Genomic DNA, 20,430 nt, shown 5'->3' with positions numbered 1-20,430 from the left:
ATTCATTACTAAATAATTTGCGTCACTATGGAAAGTTCTGATCCGTTCAGTTTTTTTCGTTGTGTGAGAGGGTGAAGTGAAAATAAACCGATGAAGTGGGGGAGGCGACGAAAAAAATCTACGACGGTTAACCTACGAAAAAAAATCGGACGAAAGTGGTGGGACGAAAATTGACCGGCGAAGTCTACCAACTGCTCCATTAGGAGTAGAGATTGGTTGGTTCGATTTTTTTTTGCATGGAGGGAACTACCTGGGAGGTGGGAGGGAGTACAAAAATAAACCGTCTCGGCTGAGCGGGAGGTGGGAGCAAGTACCAAAGAAGTACCAAAAAAGACCGGGTGAGGTGGGACGAAAATAAAACCCGAAACGCGACCTACCAACTGAGACATTAGGAGTAGAGATGCCCGCCCTGATCACGAGAATGATACACTCCTACAGTTGTGATGCTCGACAGATAAATAAAAATAAATAAAGAGAATGATACAGCTGTGAACTTGTTGCACTGGACAACAACGTGGGTATTATAGAAAACTCACGCGTTCGTGTATTTCTTTACATTTTGCTTGATCTCGTAAGTCGATCGTGCCACTACTTAATTGTGCAGAAAATCTCTTTTTTGAATATCAGTAGAGACACAAGCGTTCATATACACGCGCATACACTCATCCCTATAAACGCATACACGCACATCCTATCCCTATGAGCACTTTCGAAAGACTGAGCCGGCATATCATCTTGAGATTTACGAAGTCACCGTAGGCGCATCGTCGTCGACAGAAACGTCTCCTTCCACTAAATGCGTATCCAGGAATAAATATGAGCACCGGGATTTAAACCCTAGTGGGCTGAGGATACCACAGTCTCTTTAACCATCCAACCATAGGTTGATTTGCAATTGTGTGGAAAATCTTTAGACAGTCCATGTTAAGCGATAGTGCGGTTGGGACGGAGGTTTAGTGTGTTTGATTGCCGCATGCATAAGTAGGGCAACATTTCGCCCTGCGATTAGCACGAGAGAGTTAAGCAGCGAAGTACTCCCTCCGTTCCTAAATATTTGTCTTTTTAGACATTTCAAATGACTACTATATACGAATGTATGTAGATATATTTTAGAGTGTAGATTCACTCATTTTGTTTCGTATGTAGTCATTTGTTGAAATGACTAGAAAGATAAGTATTTACGCACACATATACGGAAGAGCGAGCATCCATGGCGTCCTCCGGCCACATGGTCGTCGGCGTTGGTGGACCTGATGAGCAGGAGCCGGTGCCGGTGCCGTACGTGCTCTCCTTCACGGACCTATGCTACGGCGTCAACAAGCGCCGGGGCGGGATGGTGGGCTGCCTGCCGTCACGCGGTAGGAACCAAATCGCCAACACCAACACCAAGGCGCTGCTCGACGGCATCTCCGGCGAGGCGCGCGAGGGCGAGCTGTTCGCGGTGATGGGCGCCAGCGGGGCCGGCAAGTCCACGCTCCTCGACGCCCTCGCCGGCCGGATCACCCGGGCCAGCCTCCGCGGCGGCGTCACGCTCAACGGCGAGCCGCTCACCAACGGCCGCCTCCGCGCCATCTCCGCCTACGTGATGCAAGACGACCTGCTCTACCCGATGCTGACCGTGCGCGAGACGCTGCTGTTCGCCGCCGAGTTCCGCCTCCCGCGCGCGCTCTCCGCGGCCACGAAGCGCGACCGCGTCGACGCGCTCATCCGCCAGCTCGGCCTCTCCGGCGCCGCCGACACCGTCGTCGTCGACGAGACGCACCGCGGCGTGTCGGGCGGCGAGCGGCGCCGCGTCTCCATCGGCGCCGACATCATCCACGACCCCATCCTTCTCTTCCTCGACGAGCCCACGTCCGGCCTCGACTCCACCAGCGCCTTCATGGTGGTCCAGGTGCTCCGAGACATCGCTCGGAGCGGCAGCGTCGTCGTCATGACCATCCACCAGCCCAGCGCGCGCATCCTCGGCATCCTCGGCCGCCTCCTGCTCCTCTCCCGCGGCCGCGCCGTCTACGCTGGCACTCCAGCCGGCCTCAAGCCCTTCTTCTCCGAGCTCAGCACGCCCGTCCCTGACAACGAGAACCCGGCCGAGTTCGCGCTCGACACCATCCGAGACCTCGAGCGCCAGCCCGATGGCGCCGCGAAGCTCGCCGACTTCAATGCCAGGTGGCACGGCGACACCATCGGCAAGGTCAGCAGCACTGTGATGTCGCTGGAGTTGGCCGTGGCCGAGAGCGTCTCCCGGGGTAAGCTGAGCCGGCTGATCGAGAGCACCGCCGGCACAGTGGGGATGCCGACGTACGCGAACCCGCTGGCGTTGGAGGTGTGGGTGCTGAGCAAGAGATCGTTCATCAACTTTCGGCGCATGCCGGAGCTCTTCGCGCTGCGCCTGGGCACGCTCATGGTGACGGGCCTCGTCCTGGCGACCATCTTCTTCCGCCTGGACGACACGCCCAGGGGCGTCAAGGAGCGGCTCGGCTTCTTCGCCATGGGCATGACCACCATGTTCTACGTCAGCGCCGGCACGCTGCCGGTGTTCATCCAGGAGCGCCACGTGTACCTCCGCGAGACGGAGCACAACGCGTACCGCCGGATCTCGTACGTCCTCGCCAGCTCCGCGGTGTTCTTCCCGCCGCTGGTCATCCTGTGCCTGGCATTCGCGGCCACCACCTTCTTCGCCGTCGGCCTGGCCGGCGGCGGCGCGTCCTTCGGCTTCTTCGTGCTCACCGTCCTGGCCTCCCTCTGGGCGGGCAGCGGCTTCGTGACGTTCCTGTCGGCGGTGGTGCCGCACGTGATGCTGGGCTACACGGTGGTGGTGGCCGTCCTCGCCTACTTCCTCCTCCTCTCCGGCTTCTTCATCAGCCGGGACAGGATCCCGGGCTACTGGATGTGGCTCCACTACATGTCGCTCGTCAAGTACCCGTACCAGGCGCTGGTGCAGAACGAGTTCGGCGACGCCACCAGGTGCTTCGCGCGGGGGATCCAGGTGTTCGACGGGACGCCCGTCGGCGGCTTGTCGGAGGCCGTCAAGGTGAAGGTGCTCGGCGCCATCAGCGCCGCCCTCGGCACCAATGTCACGGCCAGCACGTGCCTCCTCACCGGCGCCGACGTGCTCAGGCAGCAGGCCGTCACGGACCTAGGGAAGTGGAGTTGCCTCCTGGTCACGGCGGCATTCGGCTTCTTCTTCCGTGCTCTCTTCTACGTCGTCTTGCTCGTTGGGAGCAAGAACAAACGGAGATGATATCGATCACGCGCATTCCTAGCTCCTTAATTTCACATTTACCTCAACTGTTAAATGAATCATGCCTCTGTCATATCTACAACTAGTACATTGTAGCTTTGCGCATCTGGATGCAGAAGGGTGAAGCAACAACTCTTTTGTGGTGTCTATAGCTCATCTAGATGTGTCGTATCTAAGCATGACATAGTGCCAGCTCATTCAAAAACAACCTACCAGGGTTCAAGTCCTGGTGCTCGCAATATTTCTGTATTTATTTTAGAATTTTTCGGCGATGTGTTTTCAGTGGAATGGGACGTTCCGCATGTATGCATTCATAAAGCGTATGTATGGGCGCACTGTGTATGCGTTCATAAAATTGTACAGTTTTGCTAGAACTCATCTAGATGAGATATAATTTGATCTCATTCATCTTTTATAGTCATTGAATGTGATGCTGAAAAATGCGTGTGTGCTGATGTGGGTTGTATCTGTTCTAGATGAGACCAAATTATATCTCATCTAGATAAGTTCTAAGTACTCTCAAAATTGTACTTAGCATCTACAGCGTACGAGTTGTTCCATTGAGTCCTCCCCTCGCGCGTCACCCGTGAAGGCAGCGCACGGTCCGATTATGCATGCATGCGCATGCGGTAGCCTGGTCCTTTTTTTTCTTGTGTTTTTTTCCTTGTGTGGGCTACACAACGCCAGCTTTCTCCTTGGACTGGGCTAAACAAAGAACAAAAAGAAGGAAACTAATGTAATGGCTCGATCAAACAATAACACACGAAATGTTTGCATGCGTCCCTTTAAAAGAGAAGGTTATTTTCTTTGGCTTCTAAAAAACACATTCAAAAATAATTTGTTTGAACTATTTTATTTTTGAGTAAAAAATAATTTAGTTGCACACATACAACCGTTTCAACTGCACACGTTCCACTCCGTGCAACTAGAGAATTTTTTTGAACACAGTACGGACACACGCGCTCACATACACGCCCATACACCCACCCTTATGAATGCACACACGCACACCCTACTCCTATGAGCACCTCCGAAAGGCTGAGCCGGCATATCATCTTGAAATTTACTAAATCGCCTAGGCATCTCGTCGTCGACGAAAACGTCTCCTCCCACTGAATGCGCATCGCCGGAAATCCTGAAATAAATCCAGGAATAAATGCGAGCACCAGAATTTGAACCCTGGTGGGCTGGGGATACCACAGTCCCACTAATTTTTTTTTGGAAAGTAATTTAGCTGCACACTGTGACAAAATGAATAAAAATAATAAAAGTAAATAAAACAAGATATTTCAAAATAATAATAAACCACATATATGAACCAAAAAATTGCACCCCCCCCCCCCAGAAAAAGAAAACCATAAAAAATAACCAAAACAAAAATGGAAAATGGAAAAGTAAATAAATAAACCCAGCTATCAACCCGCCATCCTAGTTATGTGTAAAAAATATCCTAAACCCAAAACACAAAAAATAAAGAAAAGACAAAAAGTAGAAAATGGAAAATTTATAATTCCACCAACCTGGGCTGCCCCTATGCACCCACCATCCGGCGACCCCTAGTTGTGTGGATGTCATGTTGCTTACGTTTTCATGTCGGGTGTGACACATGCAACCCAGTTACGTCTCGAGTATGCACCTACAACTGGGTCGCGTATAAAAGTTATGTGTCGAGGATGGACACACAACTGTGTTGCTCTAATTGCGCGTAATGGCTGGACATACAACTGGGGTCATCGGGAGTTGCGTGTCGAGGATGAACATGCAACTGAGGTTGGGCGAGTTGCGTGCCAAGGGTGGACATGCAATTGGGCCGGGCTAGTCTGTGTGTAAGGGCTGACATGCAACTGGGGTCGGGCAAGCTACGTGTCAAGGGTGAACATGTAATTGGGTCATACTAGATCTCTTCCCCACATCCAGTCTCCGTCTAACGCCGACGACTACTGGGGCATATGGTATCGTTCGATGCTTTTCTAGTGGTGATTTTGGAGACAGTTAGTGGTAATTACAGTTTAATTGCAAGGACAAGTAGTATTTTGTATGTCCAGATCCACCCGCATTTGCATCGTGCTAGTATTGGTTTTTTTAAGTTGAGTGTCCAATTTTGGTGTCTGCTACCATGTTCGATAATCAAGAAATTTTATCAGATTGTGGTGCTTCTAATAAACACACATTATTTTTCATTATGCAATTGGACAAATAATTCTTAGTTTTGAACTGAAATTTGTACTCCTGATTTGAATTTTGCACCGAAAAGTTCTATATGACTACCTATTCAGTAGCCTGGTGGCAAGCTTGTTGATATACTGTAGAGGTGAACAAATACCGTGACTTTGTTGACGTGGGACTGAGGTTATGGATGAGAGAATACATATATTTCGTCCACACTCTTCATCCCCTTTTTCCATGACCTAGTAGCAGTTTTGTGTGCACTATGCTAATAGTAATTTTGTTAAGTAAACTAGGTAGCAATGCAAGCTAATTTTAGTCCAGTAACATACACTTCCTTGAGACTGGATCCAGTTCGTGGTATGTGGCACATTTTAATTTTTTTGTAGGGAAGCTGATAAGAGAAGGCAATCAGATTTTAGTTTCCTGTTGATGGCAGTGAAACTGACTACAACATTGTTCTTCTAAATGGAGGAAACTAACGCCCCCGCCCTTGCGAGTCTTGACATGCATGACAGATATGTGTAGTGTGCCGGCCCTCTTAGGTGAATTCTTGGCATTGGGAGTGATAAATTTTGTTTTGCTTCTTTATGACAATGTGTCCGCATAAGCTTTTTATTTTGTTTTTGAAGAATCGGTCAGTGGCCTTGAATCAAGTGATGCCAACTCTTTTTAGAGATGAATTCCACTTTGCTTCCGTATGATGAATTCTCTTCGCCAAAGAAGAGACAATGCTTTTCTCTAGATGTAAGTATACAATGCAGATTTATGTGTGTTTACCTCTGACAAGATGTTCAAGTTTTTCTTCTCTTCATATTTGTAATCTCTGGATGTTCAAGTTTTTCCGCTACAAAGGTCTTTTCCAAGGATGTGAATGCGAGTTGTACCCTTGAGGAAACCCACCTGAGCCTATCTGTACCGCTGGATGCAAATCCAGTGGCTCAAAACATCTCCTACCAAGCCCAGATCGAACGCCCAACCCTAACCCGCTTCCCTCTTATCGCAGCTCTTCCTCGGCGCCTCCCTCTGCTCTGACCTCCAAATCGCGACCCCCCCCCCCCCCCCCCCCCCCTCGTTCTCTCCCGTCTACTCTGCGCCGCCGCGTCGTCTTCTCGCCCCCGCACGCGCCTCGGCGGCTAACCCTAGCCGCCTCGGGAGATAGAGAGAAAGATCGGCGGCGGCGGCGGCGATGAGGATTGAGGAGGTGCAGTCGACGTCGAAGAAGCAGCGCGTCGCCACCCACACCCACATCAAGGGCCTCGGCCTCGACGTAACACTCTCTCCTGCTGCTTCTCCGCTCCCCTCCTTCCACTTGTTGTTACCCCGAATTTTCCTTCTCAGGCAGGATTCGTTTGCTTCTCTTTGCTTTGCAGGCCAATGGGACGGCGATAGGGATGTCGGCAGGGTTCGTGGGGCAGGCGGAGGCGAGGGAGGCGTGCGGGCTGGTGGTCGACATGATCCGCCAGAAGAAGATGGCGGGACGCGCCCTGCTCCTTGCCGGCCCGCCTGCTACCGGCAAGACTGCACTCGCTCTCGGCATCTCCCAGGAGCTGGGTAGCAAGGTCCGTCCGTGCCTCTAATTCATCCTCCTTCCCCTCACAAATTGCTAGATACTTTTACTGCTACTGTTGCATGTTTGGCTGCAATGTACAACCTGTTTTCCGGATTAGATTTGCACTAGTTAATCCAAACTAGCAAAAATGTCCATGCTTGCGACGGGCACCTCCCGGCCGGAGAGAGCCAGAGAGGACATGATTAGTTCTCAACAGCTAGCTAGTGAAATTTGATGCCCCCATCCGAAAGCTGCATCTTCCACCGGAAGAGCACTTGCTGAAATGCATTGACTATCTCAAACCTGTACCAAGAAAATCTCAAACCTGCAGGTAAGGAGCATTGCATTATGAAGACTCTGTGTACCACCAAAATCTCAAACCTGCACAATCATGTTTTCATAGCAAAAAGCCCAAGCAAGGCAACATTTACATGAATGCAATGCCCATACTTACGCATATAGAATTGTATGATTGTAATCTCTTATTCTTCTGTTATCACCGACTTTACTGAAACCAATCACCAACACAACAGGGGGTGTGACATGTTCAAACTTCCCCTCACAATCATGAAGCTAGACAGGGTGTGCGTGACACAGATGCATGGGGCGTTGCCAAACTACTTCCTTGGACGAATGCCATAGTCGTCTCATTTGCCATCAATCTGGATGACAGCAGGATCCTCCAATCCTCCCCGTATCTCTTCCCAAATCGCCATACCAAACAGAAGATAACACTTGCTGTTGTTTGCACATGTACGAATTGAAACAGGTCTGTTTTTGTACACTCTGGTTATCAGAGGAGCGACGTGCCAGAAATCTGAAAAAAAAAACACCCATCTTGGATGTCGGTGGTCTTCCCGTCTCCCGGTGACGCATCCTCGTCTTCTTCGCCGGCAACGTGCACGGCAGGGTTAGGGCAGTCCTCCTCCAGCAATGGGTCGCGGACAGGACCACGACATGAGGGCGTATGCCTCTGAATCGTGTAGTTCAGGAGTGAGACGCCGATTTCGCCGGAGGAGGTGTTCCAACGGGAAGTCGTGCAGGAGCCACATATCCTGTGATTGCGGATTTTTTAGGGAGAGAGGCGATGGGGGCTGGTTGTTTATGCGGACGGAGTACGTGTGAAGGAGTCTGATGTGGTCACGCTTTCCTGCTTGTTTCCCTTTGGGCTTTTAAAGCGGCCGTACGAGGGGCCGTCCGCCAGGAGGTGTGGCGGACAAAAAAAAGGGTGATAGATCAAATTAAGATTTTATTTAAGGCAGCACTGCAGTAAGGTCACGGGAGCCCAGAACATAAACGTGGCCCAATAACAGCATCAAGTTTTTTCAGGAGCCCAATAAGCGCAAAAAAATAGTACCACCTCGGATAGTAAAAATTCTCAGAAAATCATAAATAATAATGTGGGTGAATGGATTAATAAATTGGAGAAACGCACCTTGCTTTGTTAGTAGGTGTAGGTATAGATATAGATATAGATTTGGAGGCTAGGTTGTTACTACCTTACTGGACAGTCCTTGTTATCGTTTTGTCTCTTCTCTTTTCAAAAAATGTTCACTTACTGCTCGTGAAGAGCAGCTGTATGATGAACAGGCAGCTCTGCATTTGCAAGGTCTCATCTAGTTCTAGTAAGACAAGCAACCAAAGTAATTCACTGAGCTCTGACCATTGAAGCATTCACCTTTTCATTTTGTTGTAGCTGGGATGTTGCTAGAGTGGTTGAATTTCATTTCATCTACTTAACTAAATTGGTGTTCTGTAGTATCATTTTAGCTAGTAATGTGTTACCATTTGTCTTGGTCATTAAAATTTATTTTGAGTTCTATATTCTGCTTCTCGCTGGTTCAAAATATTTCAGTATGCTGCCCTGCTAATGGGAAGTATGCTGTTCTTTAGAAAATATACTTACTCCAAAACGCTGGAGTAAATTTGGTGGATTACTAGCATTTGCTAGCAATTTATCAGGATGTCTTGTCCATTACATTCAATGTATATGATTTTTTGCAGTGGACTATATATTGATTTACATTTGATGCCCTATGTCTATTTCTGTTTTGGAAGAAACTTCAATCTTCTCTTGCTATTCTGGAATGCAGGTCCCTTTCTGTCCTATGGTAGGATCAGAAGTGTACTCTTCAGAGGTCAAGAAAACTGAGGTGCTGATGGAAAATTTTCGTAGAGCTATAGGCTTGCGTATAAAAGAAAACAAAGAAGTCTATGAAGGAGAGGTAGGAGTGGCATATATGCTCCTTTGAAAAAGATATTGTTCTTGAATTAGTGTGTTACTTGATATGAATACTTTCTTTGTCATCATTTTCTAATACAACTAATAGTCTAGTGCTTGTGGCTATATTATTTTTCTTGCCTTTTAGGTTACAGAGCTTTCCCCAGAAGAATCTGAGAGTTCAACTGGTGGATATGGGAAAAGCATTAGCCATGTAGTAATTGGCCTGAAGACTGTAAAAGGGACTAAGCAACTAAAGTTAGATCCTACAATTTATGATGCTTTAATCAAGGAAAAGGTTACTATCTGCTACCTACCCTCCCTTGCTCTCTGTCTCTGTTGCTAGACTGTTAAGTTGCATTTGTATTTTCGATTTGAATTACAGCGGGTGGATTGTGTATCTGAAGTGTTCAGAATATTGTCTTTATGCAATATATAACCTGTGCAAACTCATGGCAAGTATTTACTCATGGAAACTCAACACATGATCATATTTCTCTTGTTCATTGTTAGATTTTCTATTATGGCATAACAAAACATCGTGAGACTTTACTTAAATTGAGATATGATGCATTATAATTTACTTTCGTTGCTTTGCCTTGGCTCTCCTACTTGTCTTCTGCATGAAGCTGCTTAACATTTCATCATTTGTATACGGGATGCAGGTGGCAGTTGGTGATGTTATATACATCGAAGCTAACAGCGGTGCAGTGAAAAGAGTTGGCAGATGTGATGCTTTTGCTACAGAATACGATCTTGAAGCAGAGGAGTATGTGCCAATTCCCAAAGGGGAAGTCCACAAGAAAAAAGAAATAGTGCAGGTACAAATTTGACGCTTGTTCAGCCTTATAATTTGTTTGCATGTACACTTGTTCAGCCAATTCTGTTTTGTACCATCCATAAAACAACTTTTTGGTAATTGGATCTGAGATAATATAGTATGCAATTGCACCATATTATATCTAATCTAAAGGATCAAAGGTGGAAGCATGATGCATTTGTCAAGATGAAGCTTCTTATTATTATAGTGTTGCTCAAGCATGCTTAAATATGTGGTTTCCCCGCCAGGTAGTTGTAAGTTGCTTGCTCCCGCTAAATTCCAGAAAATAGAAACTGAAAATCCATAACCTAAGGATTAATAAGATTGTATCAAATACTCAGTCCACATTATTAATTGCGCCTTCCTGGATAAGAAAGCATAAAGTTCGCAAGCTAATAAGATTGCGCGCCATTTTTTTGATCATCCGCTCAAACCCAGTTAACTATTATCTTCTTGAATTCACCAATTAAGTAGGAATCGTTGTTCTTGTTCTGTCTAAAGAAAGTTAGAATCATCCTTTACGTACCTACATCCGACGAAGGACAATTGTGTTCAGCGTGGTTTGTTCTCTATTTTCTCTCGGTGGGTGATAATCTTTTCCAATAGCATAGAGTGAAAATTCCTGTTTGTGTTGTAACATAGAAGCGTATTCTTCTTGTTTTCAAGTTCAATGTAAGTCAACTGAAAGAAGTAAATTATATGCTTTCATCTGCATAGGACGTTACACTGCATGACCTTGACGCCGCAAATGCCCAGCCGCAAGGAGGCCAAGATATTTTGTCCCTTATGGGCCAGATGATGAAGTCACGGAAGACTGAAATCACTGAGAAGCTGCGCCAAGAGATCAATAAGGTTTCAAAATTCTCGTTATGCAACATTTTATTTATTTACGTTTGGATCAAATTTTGATAGACCTATTGGAATGGGTGCCTTTTCTTTTGTATGGTCATAGGTGGTTAACAGATATATTGACGAAGGTATTGCAGAGCTTGTACCTGGTGTGCTGTTCATTGATGAGGTATTATATTATTATCTCAGGATTGAAAATCTACTTGTCTTCGTAGGTTTGTTTTGGATTTCCTAAAATATGAATGAGCTTGGGCTTGTTTATTTCCAATTTCTCCTATTGCCAAATAAACTAGTGTCCATCTTGTGGAGCAGCATTGTTCTCCTGAACTAATTGGCTTTATGTTACTAAATGGTAGAACTATGCCTTACAGTGATCTGTTTTCGATAATGATAATAATTTTATCTGTAGGTTCACATGCTGGACATTGAGTGCTTCTCTTATCTTAATCGTGCTCTTGAGAGCCCATTATCGCCAATTGTAATACTTGCTACAAACAGAGGAATATGTACTGTAAGGTAAGAAATTTGATTTAGTTGTTGTGAATTGCTCCATGCTGAATTGCAATACTGGGATCCCTGGCAGCGCCTTGCAATTATGCCCACTTTAGGCGCTTAGGCATCAGGGCGGTGTGCTCGCCTTACCGCCTTAAAAACATTTCTCTTATGTACTATTTTGCCATTATTATACATCTTATGATTGTACAACTCTTTTATTTATTCAGGGGAACTGACATGACAAGTCCCCATGGTATCCCAGTTGACCTCCTAGATAGGTTGGTTATCGTACGGACACAGATATATGGCCCTATCGAGATGATCCAGGTTCCTATTTCCTGTCTTATCATGTGTTCAACTTTCCTATGTAGAAATGCATTTAATGTTTGTTTATTGTGCGTTGCAGATATTAGCTATTAGAGCACAAGTGGAGGAGATTGAAATTGATGAAGACAGTCTTGCATTTCTAGGAGAGGTTGGGCAGCAGACATCTTTGAGGTATGGTTCTTGTTGTTGTTTCGGATTATGTCCACACATTTGTGTCCCATGCCAAGATTAGAAATGCGAAATTAAATTAAATTTAGCTGGAATGTGGGTTGGAAGGACTTTCTCGAGCCTTTAAAGTTAGGACGGTTTCCAACCTGTTTTTCTGCTGTCATCCCACTTTTAGTGTTCTATACTTATTTGAATTTCAACATGTCTGTATATCTAGTGTAAGCATTGTTGGTTGTAATGGGTTGTAATAGATCTTGAATCTCTTTGCAGACATGCTATTCAGTTGCTGTCACCTGCCAGCGTAGTTGCCAAGGCTAATGGGAGAGAGAAGATCTGCAAGGTATATGTTGAATTTCAGTAACATGTCATCTTTGTAGCCTGATTTCAGTCACTTGTAGTCTGACTTCACGATCCTCTGTCAGGCTGATCTCGAAGAAGTTCGTGTTCTGTATTTGGACGCAAAGTCCTCTGCTCAGTTGCTTCATCATCAGCAGGGAAGTTACATCACCTAAATTACCCTTGCACAAGAATTCTCAGCTGTCGGCTCAGGTGACTGGACTGTCTTCCCCTACCTTGACTTGGCAAGCAGGCGCTGACTTCAAGAGCACAGTCGGGGGCATTGTTTTTGTAGCAGGTGCACTCTGGACTGGACTTCCATTGGTTGAAGAGGACAATTTGATTCTGGTCTATGGCTTCTGTTTGCTGATTAGGTTTAGATTATGTGTAGGGATTATCGTGCATCTTCGTTGCCCTTGCTAATTAATGGTTAGATCTCGTTTCCCCCCTCCGACTATCAGTCAGCCTTGGATGTATCAGGTCGTGATTCCTTCCTTTATGGTAGAACTGGAATTTCTTGGATTATGTCTCGCGTTAAGACCGACGCAACTTGTTGAGCATTTGTCATTGCACCTTGCCTTGCTCACTTGAGCTGAGTAACGTATTGTGTTGTGCTGTAAGTTTGCCTTGTGTAACTTATTACATCTGATTGATAATGAGGCTGATTGGTTTGCAGCCAATTTTTGGCAAGCCTATTTGCAAAGCTGGAAGTTGCCAACATTTGGCATGTTTGGCTGCCAATTGGTAAGGTAAAAAAAGATGGAATGCGGTGTCAACATGCTTGTCTATCAACCTGGTGAAGAAATTGTTGGTGCTGGTGAATGCACGAGAGAGAAACGGTATCTAGCAAATTCTTTATAACGGAAGAACCCGAGTAAATTGCAGAAAACCATCACATTTGTGCGAGGAGCCGAGATCCTCCACACATCCACGGCCCAAAGGCCACTGGAGGTGGAGCGGATCGGCGGCGGTGCCAGCGGGAGAAGGAGACTTTTCTTGTGGAAGAGCTTTGAGTCTTTTTATATTGGTTAGGACATCAAAGGGATGTTTTCTTCTACGTAGCACCGATACGGTGATACGGGTACGGTGATACGGGATACGGCAATTTCTAGAAACAGCAATACGGCGATACGGCAAGCATATATAGATAATAATAAAATGACATGTAATAAAACCAACATAATAGAATATGTGAGATGAGATGAAAATACCGCCTCACTGATTGCCTGATTGCTTCCATGCCTTCTTTCTTTTCACTTTTGAATGATCATCCAGGCCCTCGACTCCTCAATTCCTCATGGTGTATGCAAAATAGAAAATACATCACATGATAGTAGATTTGATAATATGAAACAGACAATCATGAAAATTGAAAAGGTTGTAAACAAGTTGGCTTGTAGCAGTAGCATACCAAATGATGAAATGAATATAAACTTCCTTGTTCTCAGCCTCCAACAAGTTTCAATTCTAAATTCTCAATGGCCATAGACAAATAATGCAAAAGTTCTCAATGGCTACTCCCCGCAGATGACATGGTGTATACTTGTATCTTCTTCCCTAGCAATGGGAGGCAACAGCAATATCAGCAAGTAATTTTACCCCACAAACATCAACAACCAGCAAGCCAGCAACATCAACTAGCAATTTTATCCAACAAGCATCATCCTTAGCGAGCACTTTTATCCAACCAACATTAGCTAGCAGGAACAGATCGAACTATTACTAGAGTATACACCTATGAGCTATGACTATGAGAGTGCTATTACTGCCTACATAAACGGATCAACGATACATAAAGCCAGCAGTAGACAAGCCCCAAGCATACATCAATGGATCAACCATACATCAGTACAACATCGGGGCTCGGGTGTTTACCTTGTGTCGCCGGCGGAGAAGAGCAGAAGAGAGTCAGAGATGCGATTCCAGGAAGTTGGGGTGGCGGCGGCGGCGGCGGCGGCGAGCCATTGATGGTTGTGGCGGCGGCAGCGGTGGCGCCCTCGATCCCTTCCTGGTGAGTGGTGACGACAGGGTGCGAGAGAACTAGGTTTAGTCGACCCATCGTGGGCTATTGGGCTCGCTCGGGGCTGCCTCGGCGTGTCCCAGCCGTGTCTTGCGCGTTTCACAGCCGTATCGGCATTTTTTTTTCTTTTCTTTTTAAATCAAAAAAGGGATACTTCTGGGATACCCGTATCTAAGCCGTATCTGGCGTATCGGGGTATCGGTGGCGTACGGGACGGCGATACAGAGATTTCTGCCGTATCGGTGCTTCGTAGGTTTTCTTTGCATCATCCAATGAACCCTTTATTTAGGAACATCATCTCAAAATCTGTTTACTAGTGATCCCCAACGTGACCTAGAGGAGAGAATCATGTTCGAGCGATGAATGCAGTCCCGCGGGCCCCTATAGGCTCCCCCGCACTTGTGTGCCCCAGTACCGCTCCCGTTGCCATAATAAGAACTTTTGTGCACATAAATTGGACCTTTCTAATGTGTATGATCTTATGGATTGAAGCTTTCTTCAGAGGGCGAAGCAAGGTTTCGGTTTTGCTCATCAGTGGGTCAGCTAGAAAATGTCACGTGTGACCTTAATGAGATACTACACGAAATTTTAATGGAACCATGTCTACGGCAAGGTGACCTGCGGTCCTCTTTTCTCTTATTTCTTTTTGATGGTCTCTCAGCTCTGTTGCATAGAGAGGTCAATGCTCATCGTATGTATAGAACCCAAAAGTGTGTAGAAGGCCCCCATGTACATCTCATATGTTGTTCATGGATAACACACTTTTGTTCTTCAAGGCAGAGTGTGAGCATGCCCTACGGGTCCAACAAATCATCAATACCTTGGCTAGCCCAGAAACCATGATAAATGCTACATCATGTTTGGCCAGTCTTGCTCTCTGTGCTTACATGATGAGGTTAAAGGGGTGTTGTAAGTTACTCAAGCCACTTTTGAGGCCAAGTACCTAGGGCTGCCTACTCCAAAGGGTAGAATAAAGAAAGGAAAATCCAAAATATACAAGAGAATTGCCAAATGTTTTATTGACAAGATATGATAATAATTTGTCTCAAGGTGGAAAGGAAGCCTGAATAAAAGCCGTGGCGCACGCAATACACTAGATTTCCATCAGAATTCTAAATAGTATGGTTGTATTGTTCATATTTTTTTTTTGCGGGGAGTTCATATTATTTTTCAACGGCTCTCACCTCTTATAGATCATGGCTTCATGACGTTGAAACGTTGTAACTACTAAAGGTTAATGTATATGCTTAATTACTTTACTTACTTTAAGACTTCTTAAGAAAGTTCAGATCAGAGTAATATCGTGTATGAAGTATGAAAGAATTTATAGTTTGAGGTTTCAGGTCGGAGAAAACACTATAGATAGAGGTTAAGGATGTGTTTGTTTAGCTAATGAAAATATTTTTTACCCTTGATTCCTATACTTCATGCATTTACTTTCTTGTTGTATTTAATCATTTTGGGAAGCATATTTTCAGTTTTTTGCTATATAATTATCTATCGGTTATGCTAAATTAGTTATGTAAAATAATGTTAGAAACATTGCTATTTATTTACTACTACGAAGCAGGCCGAGAATTGTGTCTTTTATAAACAGGAAACAATCTCAGGTCCGTGAGCCATGTTTTTAACGTTGTGGCTTGAACGGTGGACTTCAGGTCGCTACTGTCCTTCTTGGGGCTGACGTTGGCACAAACGTCGTCCCTCCGACATAATGCTTTGAGATCAAGGTGCCATGTCTCACGGGCGATGATGTGTCATAGCTGTACACACTAGTAGACATGGGGTTGACCATTACATCACTGCTTGGCGACACTGGAAAGGAGGAACGACTATGGTATGGTAGAACGACGTCTGCTTGTGATACGCCGAGTGTGCTTCTTTATCGATGTTGTGCTATAGGCAGGCTTGATTATCTATGTTTTCTGGAGCCTGGTCCTCGTGGTTTAACTGTGAGTGGAACGGGATGTGTATCTCCTTCATTGGCAGACCTTTCATGAGGGGGCCGCTGCCCCCTCTCACTGGGATAGTGTGCATTGTAATTTTGATGAGTTGTTTCACACACAATGCAAGTACGAAACATTTCTACATTTTAAAATATTAGCATTTGATTTACATCATTTCCTTCATATATAATTCATTAGAAATTATGAATTCCTGCTGCAACGCGTGGGGAATCACCTAGTTAAATTATTATCAGCAACACTAGTTCGCCACGGTCAGCACCACTGACCAAGGAAAGCCAGATGAAAGGCATTGGCAGGAGGGGAGGGGCTCACCTCGGCTCGATACCCTCATTCATCCCTGAAGTGGCATCCTACGCGGCGTCCCTTGGTGTGGCTTGTCGGCGGCTCTCAAAGGTCAGGGCCATATGATCATTTTTTTAAGCATTCTTGGTCGCTTGATCCTGTTATGTGGGCACTAGAGTCTTTGTTATACGAAATGCTCATACTACCATACGAAATGTTTTCTTACAAAGAACCCGGGCTGCAAGTTTGGAATAAACCTTTGAAGTAAACATGCAATTAAAGGGGTTGCACAGACACTCAGTATAATATAAAACATGCTCACTTCCAGAATTTCGGTTGCTCCATCTAGTTATCATAAGGGTTGCAAGCATCTTATGGTAAATTGTACAAGCATCTTATGATCACTCAAGAGTCAACACTGCATTTTTGTACTAATGAAAATGGGAGTGTCAATGTACTAAATTATTCGGAACCCCTCTGATCAAGTGGATAGCAAAATAGTATACATAAATCTTATGGCCACTCATAAGAATCAACATTTCAAAGCTTAATAGCAAGTTTACCATACTCCCTCCGTTCCTAAATATAAGTCTTTGGAGAGATTTCATCATGGACCACATATGGAGCAAAATGAATGAATCTACACTCTAAAATACATCTATATACATCCGTATGTGATTCATAGTGAAATCTCTGTAAAGACTTATATTTAGGAACGGAGGGAGTATTAAACAACAGATCATCTGCTTCACTCCAAGAGTTAATGCAAGGACAGCGTGCTCACGGGTCCGGTCATTCTTGGAGATACCATCCTTGAAACCAGCGGTGGTGGAGTCAATGATGAGCACATCATAGTCCACCTGGGATAAACAAAAAAAAACACAATTTCAGCGATATGCTATAGATCAAAGAGGTAGAGTTTGAGGCGTGAAAAGAAAATCACTACTCCGGACCATATTGCCATTATAGAAGCATTTCTTCTTTTTCTTATCGTAATCAAGCAAAATCAAAAGAACACGAACATTGTATCCAGGATACGAGTAACTTCGTGTGTATGCTAGTAAAAAAGGACAGAAAATTGTGAGCATCCTCAAAACATTTAGGATGATCATGCGGGAGTATCCAGTATTTGTTTAATTGCTTGTGCATAGTTGGTGTCTTGGTGATCATGCGGGAGTAAATCGCTATTTGCTCAAAACTGGCAATTTTGTTGTTTCCATTGGTGAATGGCGAGTTTGTTGTATGGTGATTCATAAAATTGTTTTACAGTTTTGTGATATGCCCATTTCCAAAACTGGGTTTTCCATACGTATATGCAGAATATGCTTGCTCTCATTTATTTGTTTGAATCCATGGACAGTAAGAAATTTAATTACTGCCACAAAACATCCTTTTATTATTGAACTACCGCTCTTTAGCTTCAGACTTCCAATCTTAAAATCGCGCACCCACAGGCCACTAGGAAGTTTTTTTGCATACATGCACCTAACCGGATAATGTAGCTAGCTATCTAGGCGGGCCGCGGAGCACAGTCCGGTCCACCTGATCCGCCGAATGCAACGCTGGCACCCACGCTGCCATTGCTTTGGTCGAAGAACTTCACGTCGTAGCAGTTGGGCGCAGTGTGGACAATGACTTCCAGAGTGTCGGGGAAGGGGTGTCCATCGAGGTCAACAGCTACGTAACCCTTGACGATAGCAGGTTTGGAGTCCCTGGGTGGCCGTCGTCCGTTGCCCACAACGGTGTCGGTGTGCTTGCCGCCCGGCCATGTGTTGAGCACCGTGCCACCCATCAGGTTGGCAACAGACTCAGGGAACATCCACCACGGGAAAATGGCCCGAGGGTAGTAGCCGAGGTCCGTGTCGTTCACCAGCACATGCCAAGGCCCAGCAGCGCTCTGCACATCATCCACGCATGGAAATGGAAAGCTTGTTAACAAAATGAAACTATTTATATTATCCAAAAAGTTATGTCATAGGTACATACCTTTTCTATACTAACTAGTAAGTATGGTACGGGATCATCTACACCGGATGCACCATTGACGATGCTAGCGCCCAGGGCGATGGCCCTGCTTGTTTGAACGAACCCTCCGCAGTTCAAGTTGTAGCACAGAGTCTTACCGCCATCGGCCTTTGTACATGAATCAAACAAGATTAGATCAGATTCGGATAGCGCTACATACCACTCACCTAGTCACCATACGAGTACACTCTACACATACTCACCGTATAGAATATGTTTAACCGAGGATTGGTGTCTTTTTCTGGATAAGCCTGCAAGCAGAACGCACTCGGCACATGAATTATTAATGTCATTATAAGTCGTGATTATAACATGCTTATGTAGATAGACCTAATAAATAAAACAGAATTGAGGTAGTATATGGTGCCCACGTGTACGTACAAAGAGGCCAGCTGCTATCTGATTGGTGACATCGGGCGGTAATACGCCGGGTGTAGGGTCGAATTCGGTGTCCTTGGTGCCGGCCAGGAGGAGGTAGGTCGCGGTGTACTCCGAGCCGTGGACGCGCGCCGGCTTCCACACCGGCAGCTGTACATACGCTCCGCTGTACGGCCCGTTGGCAGCAATCGCTACGGCGAACTACACACCCGCATCAAAATCAAGGTGAGACCAAACGACTTGCAAGTAGTAGCTAATACTATGAAACAGTGAGAGTATACAAACACAAAATAAGTATACTGAGGAGAAAGACCTCGTATCTGGGGCCGGCCGCATTGGCAGCGCCACTCCAAGTGCTAATATTAGCTGCACGTAGCGGCGATGGGAAAAGACTTCCTGTGAGGTAATTAACGGAGGGGTTCGTCCTTAGGATGGGGATGCTCCCCATGGGGCATTGCCTTGTGCCTTTGTGCCATTCCTGCTCCACCGTCGTCGCCCGTGTATTCCCATCTTGTTGCCCAGCCACGGCGCTGGCTATATCCCTCATTATCTGCATGCACCCGCACACACATTTATGCACGGCATCACTTGTTTCAAAAGGAAGAAAATATGGGCACTAATTTTCTTGGATATGGAGAATAAAAGTAGACCACTCGCGGGAAATTCAGTAGCTAATTATTTGCATGTATAAAATGAGGATCATTAACCTGGTGTTTCAGGTCCTTCAGCAAGGGGTTATTCAGGCTCGGTTGCTTGTAGATGTCAACACAGTCAATTATTTCCCCATTTCTGCTCTGCAATATGCGTATAGAAAATGTTATGCGTACAAAACTAATGAAGAAGGTATACTCCCGAAAGAACAAAATCGTAAGGAGTTGTATAGTTTTGAATCAACTGAACATATATATAGATGGAGATGGATACATGTGTATACCTTTATGGTCATCTTAATGTCTTTGGGATCAAATTGTACCGCATCATCAACAACCGCGGCCAGTGCCAACTCTGCTGCAAAAACGACCAGCAGAAGCAAGGAGCACCATGACAAGTTCATCACCTATGTTGCTGACTCTCTATTGTTTTTGAGTTTTGACTGAACCGTGAGATGAACTAATCAATGGATGCTCATATATATAGGCCGGCCGCAGTACTTTTACCAATTCACACACTTAGTTGGGCAATAAATGTTGGAAGAGTATAATGACCAAAATATCCTAGGTAAAATACAATTTATATGGTCAGTGTTGAGCTACTAGCAAACAAATAACTCGGTGGAGTAGGGGAAAATACTGGTCAAATACATTAAACAACCATAAATTATCATGTTGTCTCGTAGGAGCTGCTAGCTGGCTGTAGTCATTGTAGTACTAGTAGACAATATGTTGAACTGGTTGCTAGCTGGCTGTCATCTGTACATTCATCTTTTTAATTAATTTGACATGTGTTTTCTGATGGCTGTCCATAAATGAGTGAATAAATGGATGCATGAGTTAAAAGGTACAGACAATATGGAAGCTCATATTCTTCGCTCTCAGCGCTGCTTAATGGTGTTGGCACTTGAACGCGCTACCTACTGGGCTTAGCAA

At 45.3% G+C, this 20,430-nt stretch overlaps 3 protein-coding genes across 3 annotated transcripts; 2 read left to right on the top strand and 1 right to left on the bottom strand.

The window, feature by feature from the left end:
* The first annotated feature begins 1,210 nt into the window (after window positions 1–1,210).
* Window positions 1,211–3,254, top strand: LOC123064520 (ABC transporter G family member 5-like). The gene has a single exon (XM_044487987.1). The coding sequence runs from the start codon at window positions 1,211–1,213 to the stop codon at window positions 3,236–3,238; it is 2,028 nt and encodes a 675-aa protein (XP_044343922.1). The 3' UTR covers window positions 3,239–3,254.
* Window positions 3,255–6,461: 3,207 nt separating this feature from the next.
* LOC123068388 (ruvB-like protein 1) lies at window positions 6,462–12,792 on the top strand. Its single transcript, XM_044490966.1, has 12 exons — window positions 6,462–6,674; window positions 6,778–6,966; window positions 9,050–9,181; window positions 9,326–9,475; window positions 9,843–9,998; window positions 10,715–10,849; window positions 10,950–11,015; window positions 11,256–11,362; window positions 11,569–11,668; window positions 11,748–11,839; window positions 12,107–12,176; window positions 12,259–12,792. The coding sequence occupies exons 1-12, from the start codon at window positions 6,594–6,596 to the stop codon at window positions 12,346–12,348; spliced, it is 1,368 nt and encodes a 455-aa protein (XP_044346901.1). The 5' UTR covers window positions 6,462–6,593; the 3' UTR covers window positions 12,349–12,792.
* Window positions 12,793–17,727: 4,935 nt separating this feature from the next.
* Window positions 17,728–20,009, bottom strand: LOC123064519 (uncharacterized). Its single transcript, XM_044487986.1, has 7 exons — window positions 19,779–20,009; window positions 19,552–19,638; window positions 19,158–19,394; window positions 18,848–19,045; window positions 18,670–18,717; window positions 18,428–18,574; window positions 17,728–18,338 (listed from the first exon to the last, which is right to left on the bottom strand). Exons 1-7 carry the CDS (start codon window positions 19,896–19,898, stop codon window positions 17,952–17,954), a joined length of 1,224 nt encoding a protein of 407 aa, XP_044343921.1. The 5' UTR covers window positions 19,899–20,009; the 3' UTR covers window positions 17,728–17,951.
* Between the last annotated feature and the right edge of the window lie 421 nt (window positions 20,010–20,430).

Source organism: Triticum aestivum, chromosome 3B, assembly GCF_018294505.1.
Source record: "Triticum aestivum cultivar Chinese Spring chromosome 3B, IWGSC CS RefSeq v2.1, whole genome shotgun sequence".
NCBI classification, from domain to species: Eukaryota; Viridiplantae; Streptophyta; class Magnoliopsida; order Poales; family Poaceae; genus Triticum; species Triticum aestivum.
This window is presented reverse-complemented; position numbering and strand designations above follow the sequence as displayed.

Excerpts from the sequence above, each read along its gene's own strand:
- LOC123064520 (XM_044487987.1), top strand. The coding sequence starts at position 1,211 with ATGGCGTCCTCCGGCCACATGGTCGTCGGCGTTGGTGGACCTGATGAG.
- LOC123068388 (XM_044490966.1), top strand. The coding sequence starts at position 6,594 with ATGAGGATTGAGGAGGTGCAGTCGACGTCGAAGAAGCAGCGCGTCGCC. Across the intron at positions 6,675-6,777 it reads TCAAGGGCCTCGGCCTCGAC|GCCAATGGGACGGCGATAGG; the intron begins GTAACACTCTCT and ends TTTGCTTTGCAG. Across the intron at positions 6,967-9,049 it reads CCCAGGAGCTGGGTAGCAAG|GTCCCTTTCTGTCCTATGGT; the intron begins GTCCGTCCGTGC and ends TCTGGAATGCAG.
- LOC123064519 (XM_044487986.1), bottom strand. The coding sequence starts at position 19,898 with ATGAACTTGTCATGGTGCTCCTTGCTTCTGCTGGTCGTTTTTGCAGCA. Across the intron at positions 19,046-19,157 it reads CGGCCGGCCCCAGATACGAG|TTCGCCGTAGCGATTGCTGC; the intron begins GTCTTTCTCCTC and ends GCGGGTGTGTAG. Across the intron at positions 18,339-18,427 it reads TACTAGTTAGTATAGAAAAG|AGCGCTGCTGGGCCTTGGCA; the intron begins GTATGTACCTAT and ends GATGATGTGCAG.